General features: G+C 42.2%; 1 protein-coding gene across 3 annotated transcripts in view; it reads left to right on the top strand.

Moving 5' to 3' along the window:
* CFLAR (CASP8 and FADD like apoptosis regulator) overlaps nt 1-19,433 on the top strand; it is a 40,536-nt gene extending 21,103 nt beyond the window's left edge. For all 3 annotated transcript variants that reach the window (XM_066575445.1, XM_066575443.1, XM_066575444.1), the window contains 5 exons: nt 1,894-1,924; nt 3,825-3,856; nt 9,987-10,071; nt 10,771-11,287; nt 13,334-19,433. In XM_066575445.1, coding sequence (XP_066431542.1) covers nt 1,894-1,924; nt 3,825-3,856; nt 9,987-10,071; nt 10,771-11,287; nt 13,334-13,457 — 789 coding nt within the window. In that variant the 3' untranslated portion in view covers nt 13,458-19,433. The remainder of the gene's footprint in view (nt 1-1,893; nt 1,925-3,824; nt 3,857-9,986; nt 10,072-10,770; nt 11,288-13,333) is intronic.
* The last annotated feature ends 447 nt before the right edge of the window (nt 19,434-19,880 follow it).

Genomic DNA, 19,880 nt, shown 5'->3' with positions numbered 1-19,880 from the left:
TTTTGCCATGTTTTATAAAGGCCCTTTTACGCACCACGATTATAGCTTGAACGAATTAACAACTTTTTTTCATAAAATGTTGTGCATTAAAACACACAGATAATCGTCTGAAATCCTCTCTAATTCCCTCATTAGCTTAAGTAAACACTGCATATGTTGTTTGCTCAGGTCAGAGTGAGTTTATGCGAGGAAATCTCTGGCCAGCAGGATTTTAATTAGTGTTGTTAAGGACCGTTACACATGACCGGTCACATTAACCTTTCAAGCCTTGGGTTCCAAATTAGTTCGTACCTGGATGCATCAGGGAGGCCAAAAACTATATGATTTATAGTAATTAGTTCCCACGGATACGTAGAGATGAGCCGCGACAAGTATACAGCCCACTCTGCTTAAGGCGTGTACACTGAAAGTTTATTCACTTTGTATAGTTCTAATACAGGAAAGGAATACGTCATTAGTCATGGGGTTAATCTTATTGGGTTAGAAAAACATCAAGAATCGTGTATTGTTCAACAATCAGCGTAGTGAGAATATCTATGTGAAATGTCCTTCAAATGATTATTCCTCCCTTGTGAGTTTGGATGATCGCAGCGTCTTATCAGCACGATTTGCTCTTTTCCCAAAGCTCAGGACGTGGGGGAGTCTCTTCTGATAGCGACTGTACCAGGCAAATGTTCTCGGATGAATAGAAAAAATCATTAGACATTGCACCGAATGTCATGCTCTAAAGTTATTTCTGCTTTAATTATTGTTTCACTACACACAAGCTTATTTACATCTTATAATGCTCCATTTTGTATCTAGTGGCCATTTTGAGACAGATTCTTCCATTTTATGGACCTGTACCTTCTCAGTGTGAAGAAAGCCATTGTCTTCTGCTAGCATAAGTAAACAAGTACTCCTTGTTTTTGGAAAAGGCAAACAATCACCCCTCCCCTCAAGTCCTTCAGCCACTCAAAGACCGAACAATTGGCATTTAAAGTAAACGAATAACGAACTAACAAACGAACGTTTTTACGCTGGCTAAAACTCTGAGATAAACGACAAGTCAACGATTAGTGCACGACGAACGCACGTTTACACTTAACGATTATCACTCACCTTCGCTTGTTTGAACGAGTTTTGAGCAATAACACTGTGCAACAAATTTAAAAAAAAATTCAGAACAGAAAGTAATTGATATTTTCTGTAAAATTGAAACCTGCTGATTCCACTGGTAAATAGAATAGCAGCTAGCAAGTTTCACTTTCAAGTTACAAACCATTTCCTTTATTTAACCCGTTCTTGATTGCCGATACGCTTTTTAATAAAACAAAAATACATATTTGGTATCGCTGCGTCCGATCTATCAAAATAACGCTTTATTTACCCCACACGGTGAACATTGTCAGAAAAAAAATAAAGAATGCCACAAATGCGCTTTTTTGGTTACCCTGTCTGCAAGCAAAAATGCGATAAAAAACGATCAAAAAGTCATATTTATTCTATACAAATCGTTTAGTATTATAATGGTACCACTGGAAACTATAGAAAGTGCCGCAAAAAATGAGCCCTCGCACAACTATGTCGATATGAATGACTGCCTGTTCACAGTGAATGGAGGCGGGTGCCCGGAAGCGATCTCAGTGCTCAACCTCCATTCACTGAACGACTATTGCTCATGAGTCAAAGTACAGGAGCAATAAGTCCTGAGATCCGACTTATGCATCCAACAGTCGTCTCATGTAAGGCTACTCTGCTTTTAAAGTTCTGTTCTTAGAGGAAGCAGGAGCTCCAAGTGACAGAGGTGCATGATAAACGCAGCGCTGGGCAGATTCTTTGTAATTTGCCAACAAAATATCAGTTTTTTTATTTGTTTCATTGTATAATTTTCTTTCTTTTTTTTCACATTAGGGTCCCCAAATAGCAGGCTGCAGTAATAAAGGTGAGATGCTTCTACTTATGTTCCTTTATATATTTTAAATTAAAATTTATTCAGACCCCTAGAGTCGTTCACATTTTTACTAGCATTTTTTAAAATTAAATTATTTTTGACATTTTTTGTCTTTTTTTGAGCATTATAAACTCGTTGTTGCATCTTGTCTCCACCACAACTAGGGGTGGAGACATGGGTTGGGCACAATCCATGACAGGCACGCCCCCGCTTGTCAGACGGAGTGTCGGAGCAGCAGCCAATCCACATCTGGTGGCGTTACATCCTCACTCCCTGTCAGTCATCGAACCTAACCCATGTCTCCACCCCCTAGTTGTGGTGGAGACAAAATACAACAGTACTTTATAAATCTCCCTCCCACCTCCCTTAGTTCTCTCACATATTACCACTGATCAGAATAGGTCAGGTCCATAAAAAAAGTTAATATTAAAGTCCATGTCTGTCTCCTCTGCTGCAGTACAACTGTTCGTATGATGAACATGTAGGCTTTGAGTCTTCGGCGTATATTTCCTACGGCCATATCATTTTGTAAGGGCAGTCTTTGGAATTCCTAGGGAGGTTCATAAATGTTTCTTATCTTGTCCATCCCATTTAATTACATTGCAGAATATTGTGACAGATTCACAGCTAATGTACATAGGTGAGATTATAACCAATCCTATCCAGTATCACATATAATACAGATATCCCTGCCTGGTCCATCTCTGAGGTATATTTGCATTTTCGATATTCTCCATATCCTTCCCCTTTTTATTTCACTCGCAGATAACTATATTGAAATCAACTCAATTGAACATTGCCTAACAAGTTCTGAGGGGTTATCCGAGGGGTGCTCAACCAGTTCTTTCATATCCTGTCGGATTTATATCCCGTTTTACATTTAAGATATATCCCTTTCTCCCACAGTAGAAGACGGTTGACTAGTTAAAAATTCCATAAGCGCGAGGGCCGCTTCATCCAACCAGTGTTGGGCTATCAGTTTCCTTGCTATTGCTGTTTGCCCCTGTTCCTCCACTGGTGGATAAGTAACGTAGCCAAGTATATACACTAACTGAGTCCAAATCAACCCCGTATACAGTGTTATTAGGGAATGTATTTTTGGCCAACATCTGTTCATGTTTTGTCAACATTGAATTTTATTGGGCATTTTTTACACTGACCGACAGAAATAACTCTTCAGTGTCGAAGTGGAAACAAATCGCAGATCTGCCCCACATTCAATACAAGTCAGTTAAATATGATTGACTCCCTTCGAGTCAGTATTTAGCATAATGACTTCTGGCAATAGCTGTGCAATATTGGTTGAGTTCTGTCAGGCGTAAGTTCTCAGTTATCAACTATTTTTGTTTTACATTTCAACATAGTATGGAGGGCTGCCCTCTCGGACCACCCTTGTTGCCAAGCATGTGGTGCCCCAGTAGTTCTTTTTAGTATTTTCCTGTATGCAGTTTTTGCCATATTATAGTACATTAAGTGGTTCAATAGGTTGTGCCAAGATTTAAGGTTATCCTTTATTTTCAGCATAATTGGCACATGTCCAGTTACTGGAACTCCTGGCAGCCGGGAGAACAAGCGTGTCCCAAAAGTCTCAGCCAGAATGGAGCAGAGGTCATGCACACTGCTGCTCAATTCATTTCAATGGGAATTTGCATTGAAATGAATGTAGCAGAAGCGAACTCCACTCCATTCATGCAGGGACCTTTGGGACCCTGAGCTTTAGGATTTGGGGGGCCCGAGCTGTGATACCGCCACTGATGATAAAGTTCTCCCCTATTTGCCACGCAGTTCTTGGTTGGGCGGCACAAAATGCTATGTGCAAGGGCACCCTAAGTATCACAGTGACTTGCGTGTTTTAAGTGTTAATAATCTTTTCTCTTTATACCTAATGCAGGTACAACCCCTGTACAAGAAACCCTACAGCAGGTAATTATTTGCCCCAAATCATTTTTTTACATAGAAACTACTTAGGGCCGTTTTTCATGGGACGAGTATCAGGCGGGCGCCTAAGCACCCAACAGTTGTGCCAGGGATAATCGCTCTTGTGCTTTCACATAGGAGCAAGGATCAATGGAGGCAGAGTGAGTAGGACATTGCTCCGGCCGCCCATCAACATTCATAGTCAACAGGCAGTTAGTCGTTCATAGATAAGCCACTTCCTGTTTGCACAGGCCCATCATTGCTTGATTTTTATGCCTGCAGAAACTGAACGACAAACGAATTATCATTCGTCGTTCATTCGCTGCTGGCATTTACACTAGATGATTGTTGTTCAGGTTCCTGCAATACAGCGAAAATCTGAATCATTATCATGCAGCGTAAAGGGGATGGGCCGTTCTCCTTGACTGAACTATCCTCAGGTCCACTGATCAGGATCCCCACCGTTCAGATGATTGAAGATGTCGCGGCCTCTTCCCAAGCATGTGATGTCGCGTGCCCTGAGAGCAGCTCTGCCCCATTTAAGGGAAACTGCATGTGACAACAGGAAAAAAGGACACTGCCTTTTACTGTCCTCTATGCTCTTGTACAGCCTCCAGTCACCCCAGCGGGCTCCATACAGGAACTTTTCTTCATCTAATCAGGCCCCCTACCAATCACAGACAATATGTGATTGGTACCATTATGGAGTCGGGAAGGAATTTTTTCTCCAAATGGGCTAAATTGGCTTCTGCCTCATTGGGTTTTTTTTGCCTTCCTCTGGATCAACGAGGAAGGGGGTGAAAACAGGATAAAAGAGATAGACATTGTCTCCCTTCAGCCCAAGGGCTCTTCCATACAGCCATAGGCGTTTTTTCGTGCACCCGCCGATCCCGTAAAAGCACGTGAACTGGCGCACAAATCTAAAGTTTGTGCGCTCGTTCAGATGGGCAAGGCCGGCTCACCTCCTTTCTCCTCCCCTCTGGCTGTTTGCAATTGGAGAGGCGGGATGGGGGTCGGAGCTAAGCTCCCGTCCGCTTCCCACTCCTGGTTTGCAGCCAGCAATGGGAGGGGGTGGAGCTTAGCCACGCCCCTTACTATTGCAAACAGCCAGAGGGGAGGAGAGAAGGAGAAGGGAGTTTAGCAGTCACGCTGCTAAACTCCCTCCCACCTCCCTTCTCCAGCTGCTGTCATTGTCCCCCATAGGAGTCAATGCGGTGGCCGACGTATTCCTGGCAGAAAGATAGTTCCAGGACTATCTTTGCTGCCTGAAGTAAAAGGGCCCGGCCCTATATTGGCCGGCTGGGCGCTTTTACGTCTGTGTGATCTGATGCATTGGAATCCAGTGCATCAGATAGTAGCATATATCCGCCGACCGTGAAAATGGCGACCAATATACGCTCGTATGAATAAGCCCTAACATACCATGTTACTATGTTTGTTAAATTAAGGAAGGGATGGGAGTGTTTTTTTTTTTGTAGTAAAAGGATGAGAATAGGGAGAATTACATATAGTCACCCCCTGCATAATCAGGACATTGGTTGACTCTGTGACTTGCGTTTTTACTGCCATTTGGACTGCAGACATTTTTGGTTTATTCAGTTTTGGTGATTATGTGACAATATATGCATTCTGATGTAAATTCAAGTGTCGTAGTAATTCTGCACATCTTGAACTTTAAGGGCAGGACTACACAGGAACTTTGGTTGCCATGGGGGATCATACACAGATCGCCGTGTAGCAGTATGACATTGTATTGCCATTGAACTCAATGGTGTTGCAATGTGAGTCACAGGTTGCCACAACGTTGCGGTCACAAAAAAATCCAACCTTTTTGGATTGTTTGCAGTCCTAGCAATGCTGTTGAGTTCAGTGGCGGTGCAATGTTTTAGTGCTATGCAGTGATCCCCCATTGCATCCAGTCGCTTTGTAGCCCTATCCTATTTTAGGAAGTATTGGGCATCTCCGGTTCTCCTGGGTTGCAGTTTTAGTTCATATACAATGTTATGTCCTATTTAGATGGGATGACAGTCGTCTAAATAACTGCATGAGCGCTGATGTCACCGCTAGGTTGTTAGCGTTCGCGCAGAGCATTCAGATCACCACTGCCCTCCACTACCCCCCACCCCCCCATTCCCTTAAAAACAATGAATAAAAGTTATACAGTACATTATATGTACCCACAAACTATGCCATTACAAAATACAACTTGTCCCACAAAAAACAAGCCCTCATATGGCTATGTCGACGGAAAAGTTCTAAAAAGTTTTGGCTCTTGAAATGCGACCATTAAAAACCCTGAAAAATTAGTTGGTGATTAATGTGCAAACAGGTTTTGGAGCTAAGGGGTTAAATCAACTTCTGGTGTGGCATTTTTCTAAGGGTGCCTTTACACTTGTGATAAAATCACACGATTTTCATGCAATACGAGAGTGTGATATGCAGAATTATGAAACCAATGATGTAGGAGATTATATACTTTCAAAGCAAGGTACAAAGTAATGGGAGTTTGCAGAACGTCTGTGGGCGGATGTCTAGATAGTGCTGTGTGCAAGAAGGGGAATTCCACGTTGCAATGAAGTCCAAGTTTCATTTCTCTGACTATGTTGAGGAAGGTTTACTTTGGCTGGAGGACAAGTAGCTCTTTGGTTCTCAGGGTACATAGTTGGTCGGGAATTTCTGCAGCAGTCGGTACTGGTTAGATGCCAGTGAAATGTCAGTGTTGTTAATCACCTCTAGCTGTGGGTGCGTTGCGCTTCTGAAGGTGTGTTCTCACAGGGTGGTTGGGGTGCAGGTAAAACCAAACCCAGTTTTGCAGCGATTTGATGCAGATTTCAATGCACTTGCAGTTTTTATGACAACAGCAGAAAAAAATAACAAAACTGCGTACAGTCTTTCAGCTGCGGTTTTTGATGCAGCTTAAGGCTGGGTTCACACAGAGCGTATTCCCGCCGAAAATCCTGCGGTTTGGCCGCAGCAAAAACCGCGAGATCTCCTCCGGGAGAACCGCCACAAAAACAATCAGACTTCATGGCTAAATACGCCCCGTGCGGTGCCAGTACACTGGCTGGCTTATATATAGAGTTTTCAATGCCAAAATCAGATGTGGATCATAACAGGAGTTGAAGTATAAGGCTGCCTTCACAGGTCCACGGATTTTCATGTGCAACAGACGGTGAATATAATCCATCAATTTCAATAGGTTCGTCCGGATGCGCAATTTGGCTGCACAAGAAAGAGCATGCTCTATTTTTATCTTTCTGAGAATTTGCGCACTAAGGGCTAATGCCCGCGGCAGAATAACGCAGCTATTAGGTTCTATTGAATCTAATAGCTCAGTCCTTACATACGGGATTCTGCCACGTATTTACGCTGCGGTAACAAAATTGCGGCATATTTTATTTTACAGCGGTATTCTGCAGCAGGAGGTCTCCATTATTATAGTATTAACCCTTTCCAATCCAGTTTGTATCCTGGTTTTCCTAGGGGGCTTACTCTTTTTCTGCCATCGTACAATTGCACTATCTACTAGCTAAAGCCAGTACTGCATGAGGTGACACGTTGGATAGGCTCAGACAGCAGAGAGGCTGGCAATATACAGTAAGAGAACCCCGACAGATGTCTTCTAACATCGGAGCAACCGATGTACAACCTTAAATCATAATGTCTTTAGATGTCAGACAGTGGATTGGAAAGGGTTAATGGAGACCGTGGGAAAAACGCGGTAAAAAGCTTGGTTTTCCGCAATCACCAGCGGGGACTTTTTTGTTTATCCCTGCGGGATTCTCTCCGGTGAGAGGAAAATATATACGTAGGTAGAAGGATATATGTATATGTATGTATATATATATATGTGTATGTGTATGTATGTATGTATGTGTATATATATATATATATATATATATATATGTCCTTTCTTTTTTATACGTGTGCTAATACTATGCAATACTTTAATGGAAAAAGTTAATATGGACCTTAATGATAATTGAGTAGATATTACACCAGAGTTTTGCAAGAACAGAGAGATGTAATCTGAAGCCAACAAGAAGGACAGAATGCCTGACTATGTAACTCCTTGCAAAAAGACTGGAAACTGGAAGTGTCTGACCTGGATAATGATTAACTTAATTGCCCAAATGATTAACCCTGCCTCAGGTGGAACTGCAGATATTACTTATATGGATATGCGGTAGATTTGAGCCAATAGGACAATAAGACAGTCATGCATTCCTAGTGACACAGCAAGTGTTATAAAACACTATGTAACATGCAATAAAGGGCGCAGTTACTCCCCATGTGAAGAACTATACCAGACCTCTATGTGTGGTGTTTTTCTTTACCGCCGGCAACAGGGCATTGGGGTGGGCCTGATTGGTGCTGTACGCAGAATTACCCTGACACTGGCATAAAACTGCAGGCGTATCCCGCTCCCTTCGTGGGCATGAGCCCTGAAGGTCCCCATAGAAGTCAATGGGGGTAGTGCAAATGTACGCACAATACACAAGAAGATATGTGAAACACTGCGTAATTGTGCTGGAAAAACAACACATCTGGAACGAAGTAGCCATTTCAATTGGTGCGTTTGTTTGCCACATGCAGATGAATATGTCCTGTGGGAAGAAAAAGTATAGTAATGTACACCAATGTGCGCACAAAAACGTTGCACTAAGGCACGCGCAATTGTGCTCATGCCAGTGTCAAGTCGGCCTAAGGCCCAATGTCCACGGGTGGGTTTAATTTGCCGAATCCGCGAGGGAACACCTGCACCGAAGATCTGCGAATCAAGGCACCCATAGGGATGCATTAAAGCTTGCAGATTTGAATTGCGGACCTTGTGGTCCGGAAAACAAATTGCGCACATGCTTCATTTTGCTGCGGATCCCGCACGGACATCTTCCATTGTAGTCAATGGAAGTCGTCCGATCCACGGCACACCCACAGCTGACACTGCGGACGGACCGCGGATCCGCCGGAAAGCAGGAGTTCATAAAAAGAAAGTGCTGTGCATGTGCACACCGCGCTGGCCAGCACGCCCGCACACATCCGCAGTGTAGAAGAATTGTCCCCGGCCGCGGGCAGAGTGCCGTCCGCAGGTGAAATCCAACCCGCCGTAGACATTCACCCTTAGGAGCAGACATTCCTTTTTCTATCCTCTCTTGATTTGGGCTTCAAAAACCACATTTTAAAAACCCGAAAAAAAACTGCACATGTCCAGCCGCTTATCGTTACATTCTTAACCCTTTAGTGACTGGCTTATTTTGGGCCTTAAAAGGGGTATCTATAAAACTCATGTAAAATACAGTAATATAACAAATTATCATATACTCGCCTCTCCTGCTTTGTTTATTTACAGGCTGAAGTCCTGCCCCATTTACGGGATGTCACAGGCACTGCAGCCAATAACAGAGCCCAATTATCGAGCCCTGTCATTGGTTGTGACCCGAATAAACAGGCTGGAGCAGCCTTTAAACTCAACATGAGAGAGGAGATCTTGAGCAACGGTGCAACAAACACTGGGGGGCAGGGAGACGCGAGTCTATGCAGATTTACGTTACTACATTTTACAGGGGTTTTACTGAGGACATACAACTTGGACCACCCCTTTAATACCACACTCCAAAGGCCATAATATTTATATTTTTCCATCGACACAGTTGTGTGAGAGGTTGGTTTATTCAAGCTGATTTGCAGTATCATTTTGGAGTATATACACTTTTTAATTGCTATTTCCTCACCAGCAGCACTTATTTAAGATCGTCATTTAGAATGCCCTTTTCAGTAAATGTGCCCCTATGTGTATAACATCAGGGCAGAATGGGTATGTACGGTTAAAAAAATTCACATAATAGAAAAGTAGAAGAACAAGAGCCGAAGTTGCGAATTCTGTGTATTTTACATATTTTTAATCAGTTGCAGCCATGTTGAATGTCGTTTTGTGAACCCTTATTCGATTCATTTTATGTCCATCAGGATGCAGTATGATAGCAGCTATAATATTATCATCACGGCTGTTGTAAAAATGGAAACATTGTTGCCAGTCGGAAGAGAGATTATTTTTGATATGCATAAATTGAAACAAAGTCAAGTGATACCATAAGTAACACCAAAGTTACAAGAACATCTGCATGTTTGTTCACAGATTGGAGACCATGATGAAAGATATCTAGTCCGGAAAGGGAACATGGGCTTCTGTGTTATCATCGACTGTATTGGGAATGACGCCGGTAAGTTTCTTCATATTATTATTGGGTATTCAGGTGTTAGAGAAAGTTTGCAAAAAGTTTGCAATATTATAGGCATGCTGTGTGAAATTTGCAGCCTGCTCTGCAATCGGTGCTGATTTTTTGTTGTGCGAATGGGGAATTATAAAACCCCATTCAGATGTATTCTACTGCTCTTAGTGGGAGACTAATCATCTGCTACATCTGAACATGGTCTTAACCCTTTCCAATCCACTGTCTGATGTCTAAAGACATTCTGATTGAAGGCTGTACAGCTCCTATATCGGAAGATGTCCAGTAGGGTATTCTTACTGTATATCACAGGCCGTACTGTTGTCGGGGGCCTCTTCGACATGTCCCATACCGCAGTACTGGCTCTAGCCAGCAGATGGCACCATTGTATAATGGCAGAAAGAGATAGTCCCCTAGGAAACCTTGAATCCAAAATTGGATTACAAAGGGTTAATTAGCCAGTCTGAGCTGAATGTTATCTTTCGAATGAAGTACAGCCATAATAGTAAAATGACCCAGTTGGAAAATGAGCAACTTTGTTTGTCATCCAGTTAATTATTGAAGTGTCTTTTTAATTGGTGCTAATATCTCTCCATGGTAAGCCTAGCTACAATCGTGGGAATCGTTTGTATTGAATCATGTGCTCTGTTCATTTCAATGCTGACCAGTCTGGTTTCTTTAATTTTACAGAGATGCTTCGGGCCCTTTTTAGATCTCTGCATTTTGTTGTTCACTGTCATTTGTATAAAAGAGTTGAGGAGGTGGAAGATATTCTTCAAGGTATAGCAAATATGGAACAACACAAAAACCATGATATTTTTGCCTGTTTTGTTGTTAGTCGGGGCAACACGGACTCCCTTTTCTGCTTAGATGGAAACTTGCCTGGTCTATCTTTAGACAGAATTAAGAATATTTTCACTGGACAGTCATGTCCAAACCTCAGAGGGAAACCCAAACTCTTCTTTATACAAAACTATTTTGTCTGTGATATTGAGGAGTCACATGAAGGAAGTTTCGTAGAAGTGGATTGTCCTGGAGAAGATGCTGCAAGTTGTCAGCGGAGTGAAAACACTTTAAAAATCCCCAATGAAGCCGACATTTTTTGGAGTCACTGTAGAGTGGATGAGATGGAACTGCAGAGGTCTTCAGGCTCTCCGTCTTTATACCTGAGGTCACTGAGAGATCTATTGAGTGAAAAAGAAACCAGGTAATGCCTAAAACTTAATAGACATGCTCCATGTTTAATTTGCAACAAAGGAACTTCAATGTGTCCAGCTGGCATAATCATTTAAATGTGTGATGTAAGATGGCAATGTTTTTTTAGACAGATAATGTAATGTACTGATTATTATATTCAGCATATGCTGTTCAGATATGAAATAAAGCCTATTCACATGTAAAGATAATCTTTCAAACGACTGAAAGATTTTGCAATCTTTTTGCATAAAGTGTTAAGGGCCATTAACACTTTATCAGCTTTATTTGCATGTAAAAAGCTGTTTGCAGAGCCCAGCATGTGATTAATTGAGGTGATCAAGACTCCTTACGGAGTGGAAACGCGTCCTGTGTAGACGTCTGACTGTTTTTATGTAGCACTTCATTCAATAAAGACTTGTGGACACTATCTCTGTGTAGACAGACAGCATTTTTCTGCATCTACTTACCTGTGTACCGCAATTGGACGGAGCGGTTGAAGCAGTCTGAAAGAGATCCCAAGCCGATAATCTTTCCAAAGGAGGAGACACCTAGGCAGTGGGTTAGCAAAAACCTTTCTAATACATATCGATTAATCACATGCCCTGCTGTGCGCACAGCTGCATTGTTCTGCTCATGGCTCCCCGAAGAATACAATGTTATCTGCCGCCTCCCTCGGAGATAACAGCTTGTGGTCTAGTGAGAGATACTTTTTTTCTCACTAGCTGAACGATGGATTTTAAGTTCACCTTAAAATCATCATTCAAATGAAAAGTGCCCAATGCCTGCGTTTACATGTAACTATTATCGCTCATTTTCTGTTCTTTAAAAAAGTAAGTGATCATTATTACATGTAAATAAGCCTTTAGGCTACTGTAGCTAGTGATGTGGCAATGGTATCGCTATGTTGCTCTAATGTGCCAAATTGGGCTCTGTAGAGTTCATACTCAAAATCAGGCCAAGTAAATATTATTAGCTATGTAGGTAGAAAAGTGTATGTTGCTTAGGAATCTGTTAAAGCGTCCATGTGTCCCAAGTGGATCATAGTAGAAAATGTATGGTTAGTCATCTTAAATGTTGGTGGAGATCCAGATGCAAATCGATCAGAAGAACCTCTTCTTTCAGATCCATCAGCAAACTTGACAATCCCCACAAGCCAATTCCAGTATGAGAGCTTAGTCACAAGGGCGCACCCGGGCGCCGATGCCTCCGTCTTCCTGCAGGATAAGATGGCCACACTGCAGGTGCGAAGAAAGAACACATGACCGGCTCCATTGCCGGTCATGTGTTCTTTCTTCTGGCGCTGCGGAGAGACGTCCGCACCTGCAGTGCGGCCATCTTTTTCATGCAGGAAGACGGGCGCATCAAAAAGCTTGAAAAAGGTTCCTTTTGGGCCGAAACATTGCCTGCTTTTTTTATGGAATGAACATGGAACAATAAAGATCTTTTTAAGGATTTTACTTAATCCCTCCATCCTTCCTCAAGTCTTCATAGTGTCTGTGAGAAAATAAGACTTGGGAGAGAAGTCAAGAAGGCTCCATTCTGGGAAGAGTGTCAGGTTGTGCTCCTGGGCGGGCTAGAGTTGTGGCGTCGGTGAGGCGGGCCTTTAGGCCGCTGCAACTTCTTTAGCTATGCACTGCTCGGTGTGCAGCCCCACTCTCACCTCTACTTAAATCAAATACAACTTGAGTTTAGATTAGATTTAAGTTTATTGTATTAGCTTTTTCAGATTTCAGTTTAGATTAGCATTCAGGACCGGTGAGAGGCGGCTGCAGACAGGGCCTCCAGAGAGCTGATCCATGGAAAGAGGGCACAAGGGGATCAAACGGCTTGTATTGCAGTGTATTAGTAGCTGCATAGGGATTTTTTTTCCTGTAGCAGATTTCCTTTATCTGTAAGAGTACATACAGCGCCATAAAAACTGTACAAATGTGTCGTTGGCCTTTTTACGCTTCATTGGCATAAAACTGTAAAAACGCTTAACGTTTGTCAATAGTGATACCCATTATTATTGTTGTTCCTGATCACCGATACTAACGAGAAATGTGTCTTCTTGCAGAAAACATCGGGATTTACTAGACATTCACACGGAGCTCAACCGTATCATCTACACAAAGCAAGCCGGATACTCTCTGCAGCTGAGGCATACACTCACCAAGAAACTGTTTCTATATCCTGTTTGAAAGCATGCTTGTTAATCATTTATTTAGTATGTATCCATGCAAAACGCAGGAAATGTGCTAGTATATCTATACAACATAAGGCTCCATCACTTTGCCACTTTTTGGGTTTTGTTTCCTACTTTGTTATAGAGCTGGGAGATAACACCCCGTGTTCAAACAAAAAGGTCACAGGACAGAACCAAACCGTGACGAATGGAACTCATATATGTATCCTGTTTACTATATGAGAGTATTACGAAGCTAATATTAAGACTACACATTTAGGGCAGCTGAAGTATAATTGTTTTCACTTTGCGTATATTTTGTAGTTTTATATATTACTAACTTATTTAATGTAATTTTGTTACTTTTTAAACTCTAACTATCAGGTGAACCTATGCTCTGATGCCGGGCAAAGCCCCCTTCGGTGGATGGGTACACATGTTATCACAGGCTCACACAAATGTATTTGAATTGCGTATGACGTGCAAATGATATATGGTAATTGGTGGGCAATGGAATACATTGACTTACGCTGTTTTGCTTACACTTGAGTGTATGCATTGCTTATTACGTGACAACAAAAATGAGCACAGCATGTTCTATTTTATTGCGCCTGGGAGAGCCCATTGTTCTCTATGGGCTTGTAATCAGCGTGTCCGTATGCAATTACATTGCGTATGTGCGGCGTTTATACGTGCTGTTGTGAAGTGAAAGAGCGGGAAATTTAGACATAAAAAAAAAATCTTTATATATCGCCAACTTATTCTGCAGCACATTTGATGCATGGGGGGCTCAATCAGGGTGGGGTGAGGGTATGGGGGCAGGGAGTGTACATGATGGGTGTAGTTTGAGGCAGAGGACTAAAGTTAGGGGAGTTGGTATGCTTCTTTGAAGAGGTGAATCTTTAGGGCACGTGTGAAGTTTCATGCATCAGGGATAATCCGGATGTTCTGGGGTAAAGCGTTCCATAGAGTCGGTGCTGCTCTGGTGAAGTCCTGGAGGCGAGCATGTGAGGTTTGTATAAGGGGGACGTCTAGTCTGAGCATTTTGGCAGAGCGCAGTGCGGGCTTGATGATGTATGGACAGCTCGGGCTGGGTAATGTATGGTGGCGCGGCGTCATGGAGAGCTCTAATAGTTAGGGTGACGAGTTTAAATGCTGTGCTAGCGATATGATAGAATGTTTGGATGGGGAGGGGAAAATACGACAGGACAGGTAGAGGTTGAAGATGGTGTTGGGGTGGGTAAGGATAGCCAGGGAGAGGGTCGCTAGCGCAGGTGTTAGGGCAAGCAGCGTAAAGCAGTCTGGAGACTTCTTTCTCTGTGGTTGATTCGAGTACAGATAGTGAGTGGGTGATGGGTGCAGTGCTCAAAAGGCCGGGATCAGGGCTAGTTACGCAATGTTTAAGGATTACTTTACGGATAGTTTCAGTTTTTTCTTTGAAGTGGGTGGCTAGCTCTCCAGCACTCGGGTACGTCACAGGGGCCATTTCTTTGGGGCTAAGGAGGGAGTGGAAGGTGTGGAAGAGTCATTTGGGGTTGTGGGATGAGGAGACGAGGGAAATGAAAAAGCTAGGAGCACTCCGCACAACAGTGTGCGTGAGATATGCCGTCATGCACAGTGAAAAAAAATCACTGCAATACATGGCAATAGGCCTGCTCCGTGACTCATACGGTCGCGTGAGCCTGGCCTTAGTTTTCAAAAATATTTAGGGGGTTGCTTTGTATTATGACAACAGGTGTGTGTGTGTGTGTGTGTCTATATATATATATATATATATATATATACCATATTATATATAATAATTACTGTGTGCACTCTCCTATATAAGTCGATGGGATGGTGCGCATACAGAAGTCAGATTTTTGTGCTGGGCACCAACTTCACCAGGTGACAGTGCTGGATGCCTCATCCGGGTCCCTGTCACATCCTCTAATCATTTTACTTTGTAAGCCAGTCTTTTACATATGAAACTGACATTAACCACTAAAGTGACGCATTTTTTCATTATTTACGGATTAAAAACTTTATTTTTTTATTAGCAATTTAAATTCTATGATTTTTTTCTGAACTTGGGAGTGTAATGTTTTTGAAAATATTTAGTATAGTTCAGGAGATATGAGGCAATGGGATGCAGGCAATCCCAGCAGTGATTTTTGGGGAACGGCTTGAAATATAAGCCCTTCCCTGAAAATTATACCTAGCTTGTAATAAAAAAAAAAATTAAAGAAAAAAAAAAGAAAAAAATTATATATATATTTTTACCACCTCTCCTCCGCAGTCTGGTTCCGGCAGGACTTGCCGCGTGGCATCCTGGCTCTGTACTGAAGATCTTTCAGCCAGCAGGCATCTAAAAATTACCGCCGGGTGATGGCGCTGTGTCTGATTAGCTGAGCGCTCAGCCAGCCGGAGTCAGCATTCAGCCATTCATTGAATGACAGCTGAGTGCTGCCTGTGATTGGTCACAGCGCTCAGCCAATCACAGGCAGCGCTCGGTCCATTCATAGAATTCAGTAAATGGCCGAGCGCTGCCTGTGATTGGCTGAACACTGTGACCAATCACAGATATCGCTCAGCTGTCAGTCAATGAATGGCTGAGCGCCGCCTGTGATTGGCTGAGCACTCAGCCAATCAAACACAGCACTTTCAGCTGGCGGGGATTTTTAAAAATCTTCAGTACAGAGCTGGGATGCCACGCGGCAACACCTGCCGGACCCCGACAGCGGTGGAGAGGTGAGTATATATTTTTTTAATTTTCTACACACGTTTGGGTTGATTTTCGGGAAAGGGCTTATATTTACAAGTTTGTGAACCCTTCAGAATTTTCTATATTTCTGCTTATATTTGCGCTAAAACTATATCAGATTTTTACACAAGTCCCAGAAGTAGATTAAGACAACCAAATCAAACAAATCAGTCTAAAAGTAATTATACTTGGTAATTGAGGAAAATGATCCAATATCACATGACTGTGAGTGGCAAATGTATGTGAACCTTTTGCTTTCATTATCCGGTGTGACCCACTTCTGCAGTAATCGCTGTGTCTAAATGTTTGATAGCTAGACCTATGGCTTCCAGTATGTTTGACAGCTAGAATAGCATTGTAAGACTATGTTCATGTTGGTGTTTGCATACCATTACAGCTTGCAGTCGTTCTGCTCCGTTATAGGAACTGAGCAAGGGAGTTAGGGGCTCATTCACACAGGCGATAAAATCGTGTTAGTTTTGCACATTGTGCATTTCACAAAAATAGAGCCCATTCTTTTCAATAGGTCTATGTATTGTGAGTTGTGCCTGCCCGTTTGAATCCTCCCTAAGACTCCATTCATACGGGGTCGTTTGGTTGTGATAAGAACTGCACCAAAAAGTGCATTGGTGAAACCTATGTTTGTAGTAAAATGTGGCAAAAAACACATGCAGTTTTGCAAAAGCACTTTTTGGTGCTTTTTTTATTGCAACTGAACTGCCCCCGTGTGAATGGAGCCTAACTGCGGTGCAGGAATGTGCTGCACACCAACGCTGCCCGACAATCCCCACTGACTATAATGGGAGGCCGTCAGGTTTCGGTCATGGCGTCTGGTACGTTACTGATAATATAGTGCTGCATCAGAGGTTCTATGTGAATAAACCCTTAAAGGGGTTTTCTGGGTAAAATACTATTGCTGGCATATTGACCATAAGTCATCAATAATATTTTCCCTGGAAAAACCCATTAACTTTGCTATTGAAAATTTTAGAAATGCCGTCAGAACCTCAGACGGGGGCTGTCAATGCAAATGTGGACAGAACATAGCTTACTAATATTGTATCACGTCCTTGGAAATTGTACAGCCTCTTAGTTCTGTATGGCCTGCATACACTGCCATAAATGGACTCGTAATACAGAACATCCACATGCATGAGACATACAGGGGGGTGGACAGAAATATGGACAAACCCTACGAAATGCATGCCTTAAAATCAGTCTTTACGTAACTAATTGAAATATGATTTATAATCCCATGTAACCTAAGTGGAGGTAATATAAAACAGATACTGCCGGGTAGAAGTGAACATCTTTTGGTTCTATTGGTCAAGGGTTTGACAACTCGGCTATTGTTACCAGCTGGCTCCAAAAGCCATCTAGAGCAGGGAAAGAGGTGAAGTAAATACAAATTTGGCTGAGCAGGGGTCAAAAGGGCAGCTCAGTGCTAATGAATGCAGTGCCATGCAATTCATACCGTGTTTCCATATTTTTGTCCACCCCCTGTATATAAATCTGATTGGCAGCTGTGAGAGATACCTATTGATTAGAGATGAGCGAGCGTACTCGGAAAAGCACTACTCGCTCGAGTAATTTGCTTTATCCGAGTATCGCTGTGCTCGTCCCTGAAGATTCGGGTGCCGGCACGGAGCGGGGAGCTGCAGGGGAGAACGGGGAGGAACGGAGGGGAGATCTTTCTCTCCCTGTCTCCCGCCCGCTCTCCCCTGCTCCCCGCTGCGACTCACCTGTCAGCCGCAGCGGCACCCGAATCTTCAGGGACGAGCACAGCGATACTCGGATAAAGCAAATTACTCGAGCGAGTAGTGCTTTTCCGAGTACGCTCGCTCATCTCTACTATTGATCCTTCATTCAATAAATGAACCTAATGGCCAATAATGACTTTTAAGCCTAAGTCTAACGGCTTTATTATAGGGAATATTGGTACCGGTTTAAACCTTTTTTTAATGTAATTGTATGTAGATTATGTTCTTTTTAGGAGTCACTAAAATGTCTGATTGGTTTTTTTTGTATTTTTATTTTTTTTACTTTGCTTTTTAGGACACAGATCATTTTCCTCCACTAGGAAAGCTAAAGTAAACATAAATTTAAAATAAATTAAAGTGTAAAAATACCCCTCTGCCAACCTACCCACGGTCCTAGAGACCACCCTTTGGGACAAGGATACATTCTATATACACCCATACAATAATGTGCCCATGGCACAGAATATATGTTATATCTAATCCACTCAAAGTAGCTGTCACTAATTTTTAGCACTCTTAGCTGCACATAATCTGCACAGTTAGCACGTGTATAAAGTCAAACCTGCTCCATACACACCAGGTAATAGCTATCTTTGACAGCCAAAACCTGCCGGTAACAGCTGCGATCAGACAGAACTCTGACCGTTAACCCTGTAAATGCCACTGCTGGCATGTAAATGTCCCGATCGGGATTTGAATGTCTCAAATGGCATCCAAATGTCAAGGCAGCCAGAAGATTTCTGTAGGTCCCCCTGCCATGACCTTTTCCCTTCTGAAGACTTGCCTGTAACATGTCTTTAATAGGTAGGCTGTTAAAATATGGTATAATGCAGTACCGTAGTATTGCATTATACTGTATAAGTGATCAGACCATCACAAGTTCATGTTGTCAATGGGGACCAATAAAAAGAAAAAGTAAAATAACGATTTTTTTCATTATTGTAAAAAAAAAAATTAAGTTTTAAAGCAAAACCCTGTTTTAAGTTGTCGCATCCAAAAAATTCAATAAAAATTGGTATAGCTACATTTGTAACGGTCCAGTATATTAAAATATCACATTATTAATACTGCATGAGGAAAAAATAAGCAATGGCTGAATTGTCCTTCTTGGTCACTCCGTCTCCAAGGAAAAAAATTGAATAAAAAGCTATCGAATAGTCTTATAGTCCTAAAAAAGGTGTCATTACAAAACCACAGGTCGCCCAGCAGAAAACGAGCCCTCACACAGCCCTACCAACAGTACAAGAAAAAGGGTATTGGTGTTACGTGATGGCAGCAGAAAACAAGGCTTTCTCTTTTTTTTTTACAGATATTTATTTATTACGTAATCTATTTAAAAAAATATATACATTTGTTGTTTGTTTTTTTTGTGGAAAAATGTGCGAATATCCGCTCGTCTGACTGAACCCTAAATAAGGAATTCTCAGTCAATTGTTGTTGCCTTTCTGTACCGTACAAATTCTTCAATAAAATACATTTGAATCATAAAGTATTGTCTGTGCTGCTAATGGAAATGGTCAAAGCATGAAATAGAAACATTTGTGTGCGCAGAAGATACAACACATCGATTGCAATGGGTTTGTTCAAGTATTTGGCGTGCGTAATTCCATCACGCAAAATAATACACAGCATGCTCTATTTAACTGTGCATTTACGCAGGGAAGAACACATCTTGAATTCATTAACCCTTTCCAATCCACTGTCTGACGTCTGATTGGAGGCTCTACAGCTTCTGATGTCAGAAGATGTCTGGCAGAGTATTTTTGCTGTATATTACTGGCTGCTCTGCTGTCGGGAGGCCTCTCTAGCATGTCCCATACCGCAGTACTGGCTCTAGCCAGCAGATGGCACCATTGTATAATGGCAGAAAGAGAAAGCCCCCTAGAAAACCCTGAATCTAAAATTGGATTGCAAAGGGTTAAACTGATTGGCCATT

This window comes from Eleutherodactylus coqui, chromosome 8 (assembly GCF_035609145.1).
Source record: "Eleutherodactylus coqui strain aEleCoq1 chromosome 8, aEleCoq1.hap1, whole genome shotgun sequence".
NCBI classification, from domain to species: domain Eukaryota; kingdom Metazoa; phylum Chordata; class Amphibia; order Anura; family Eleutherodactylidae; genus Eleutherodactylus; species Eleutherodactylus coqui.
This window is presented reverse-complemented; position numbering and strand designations above follow the sequence as displayed.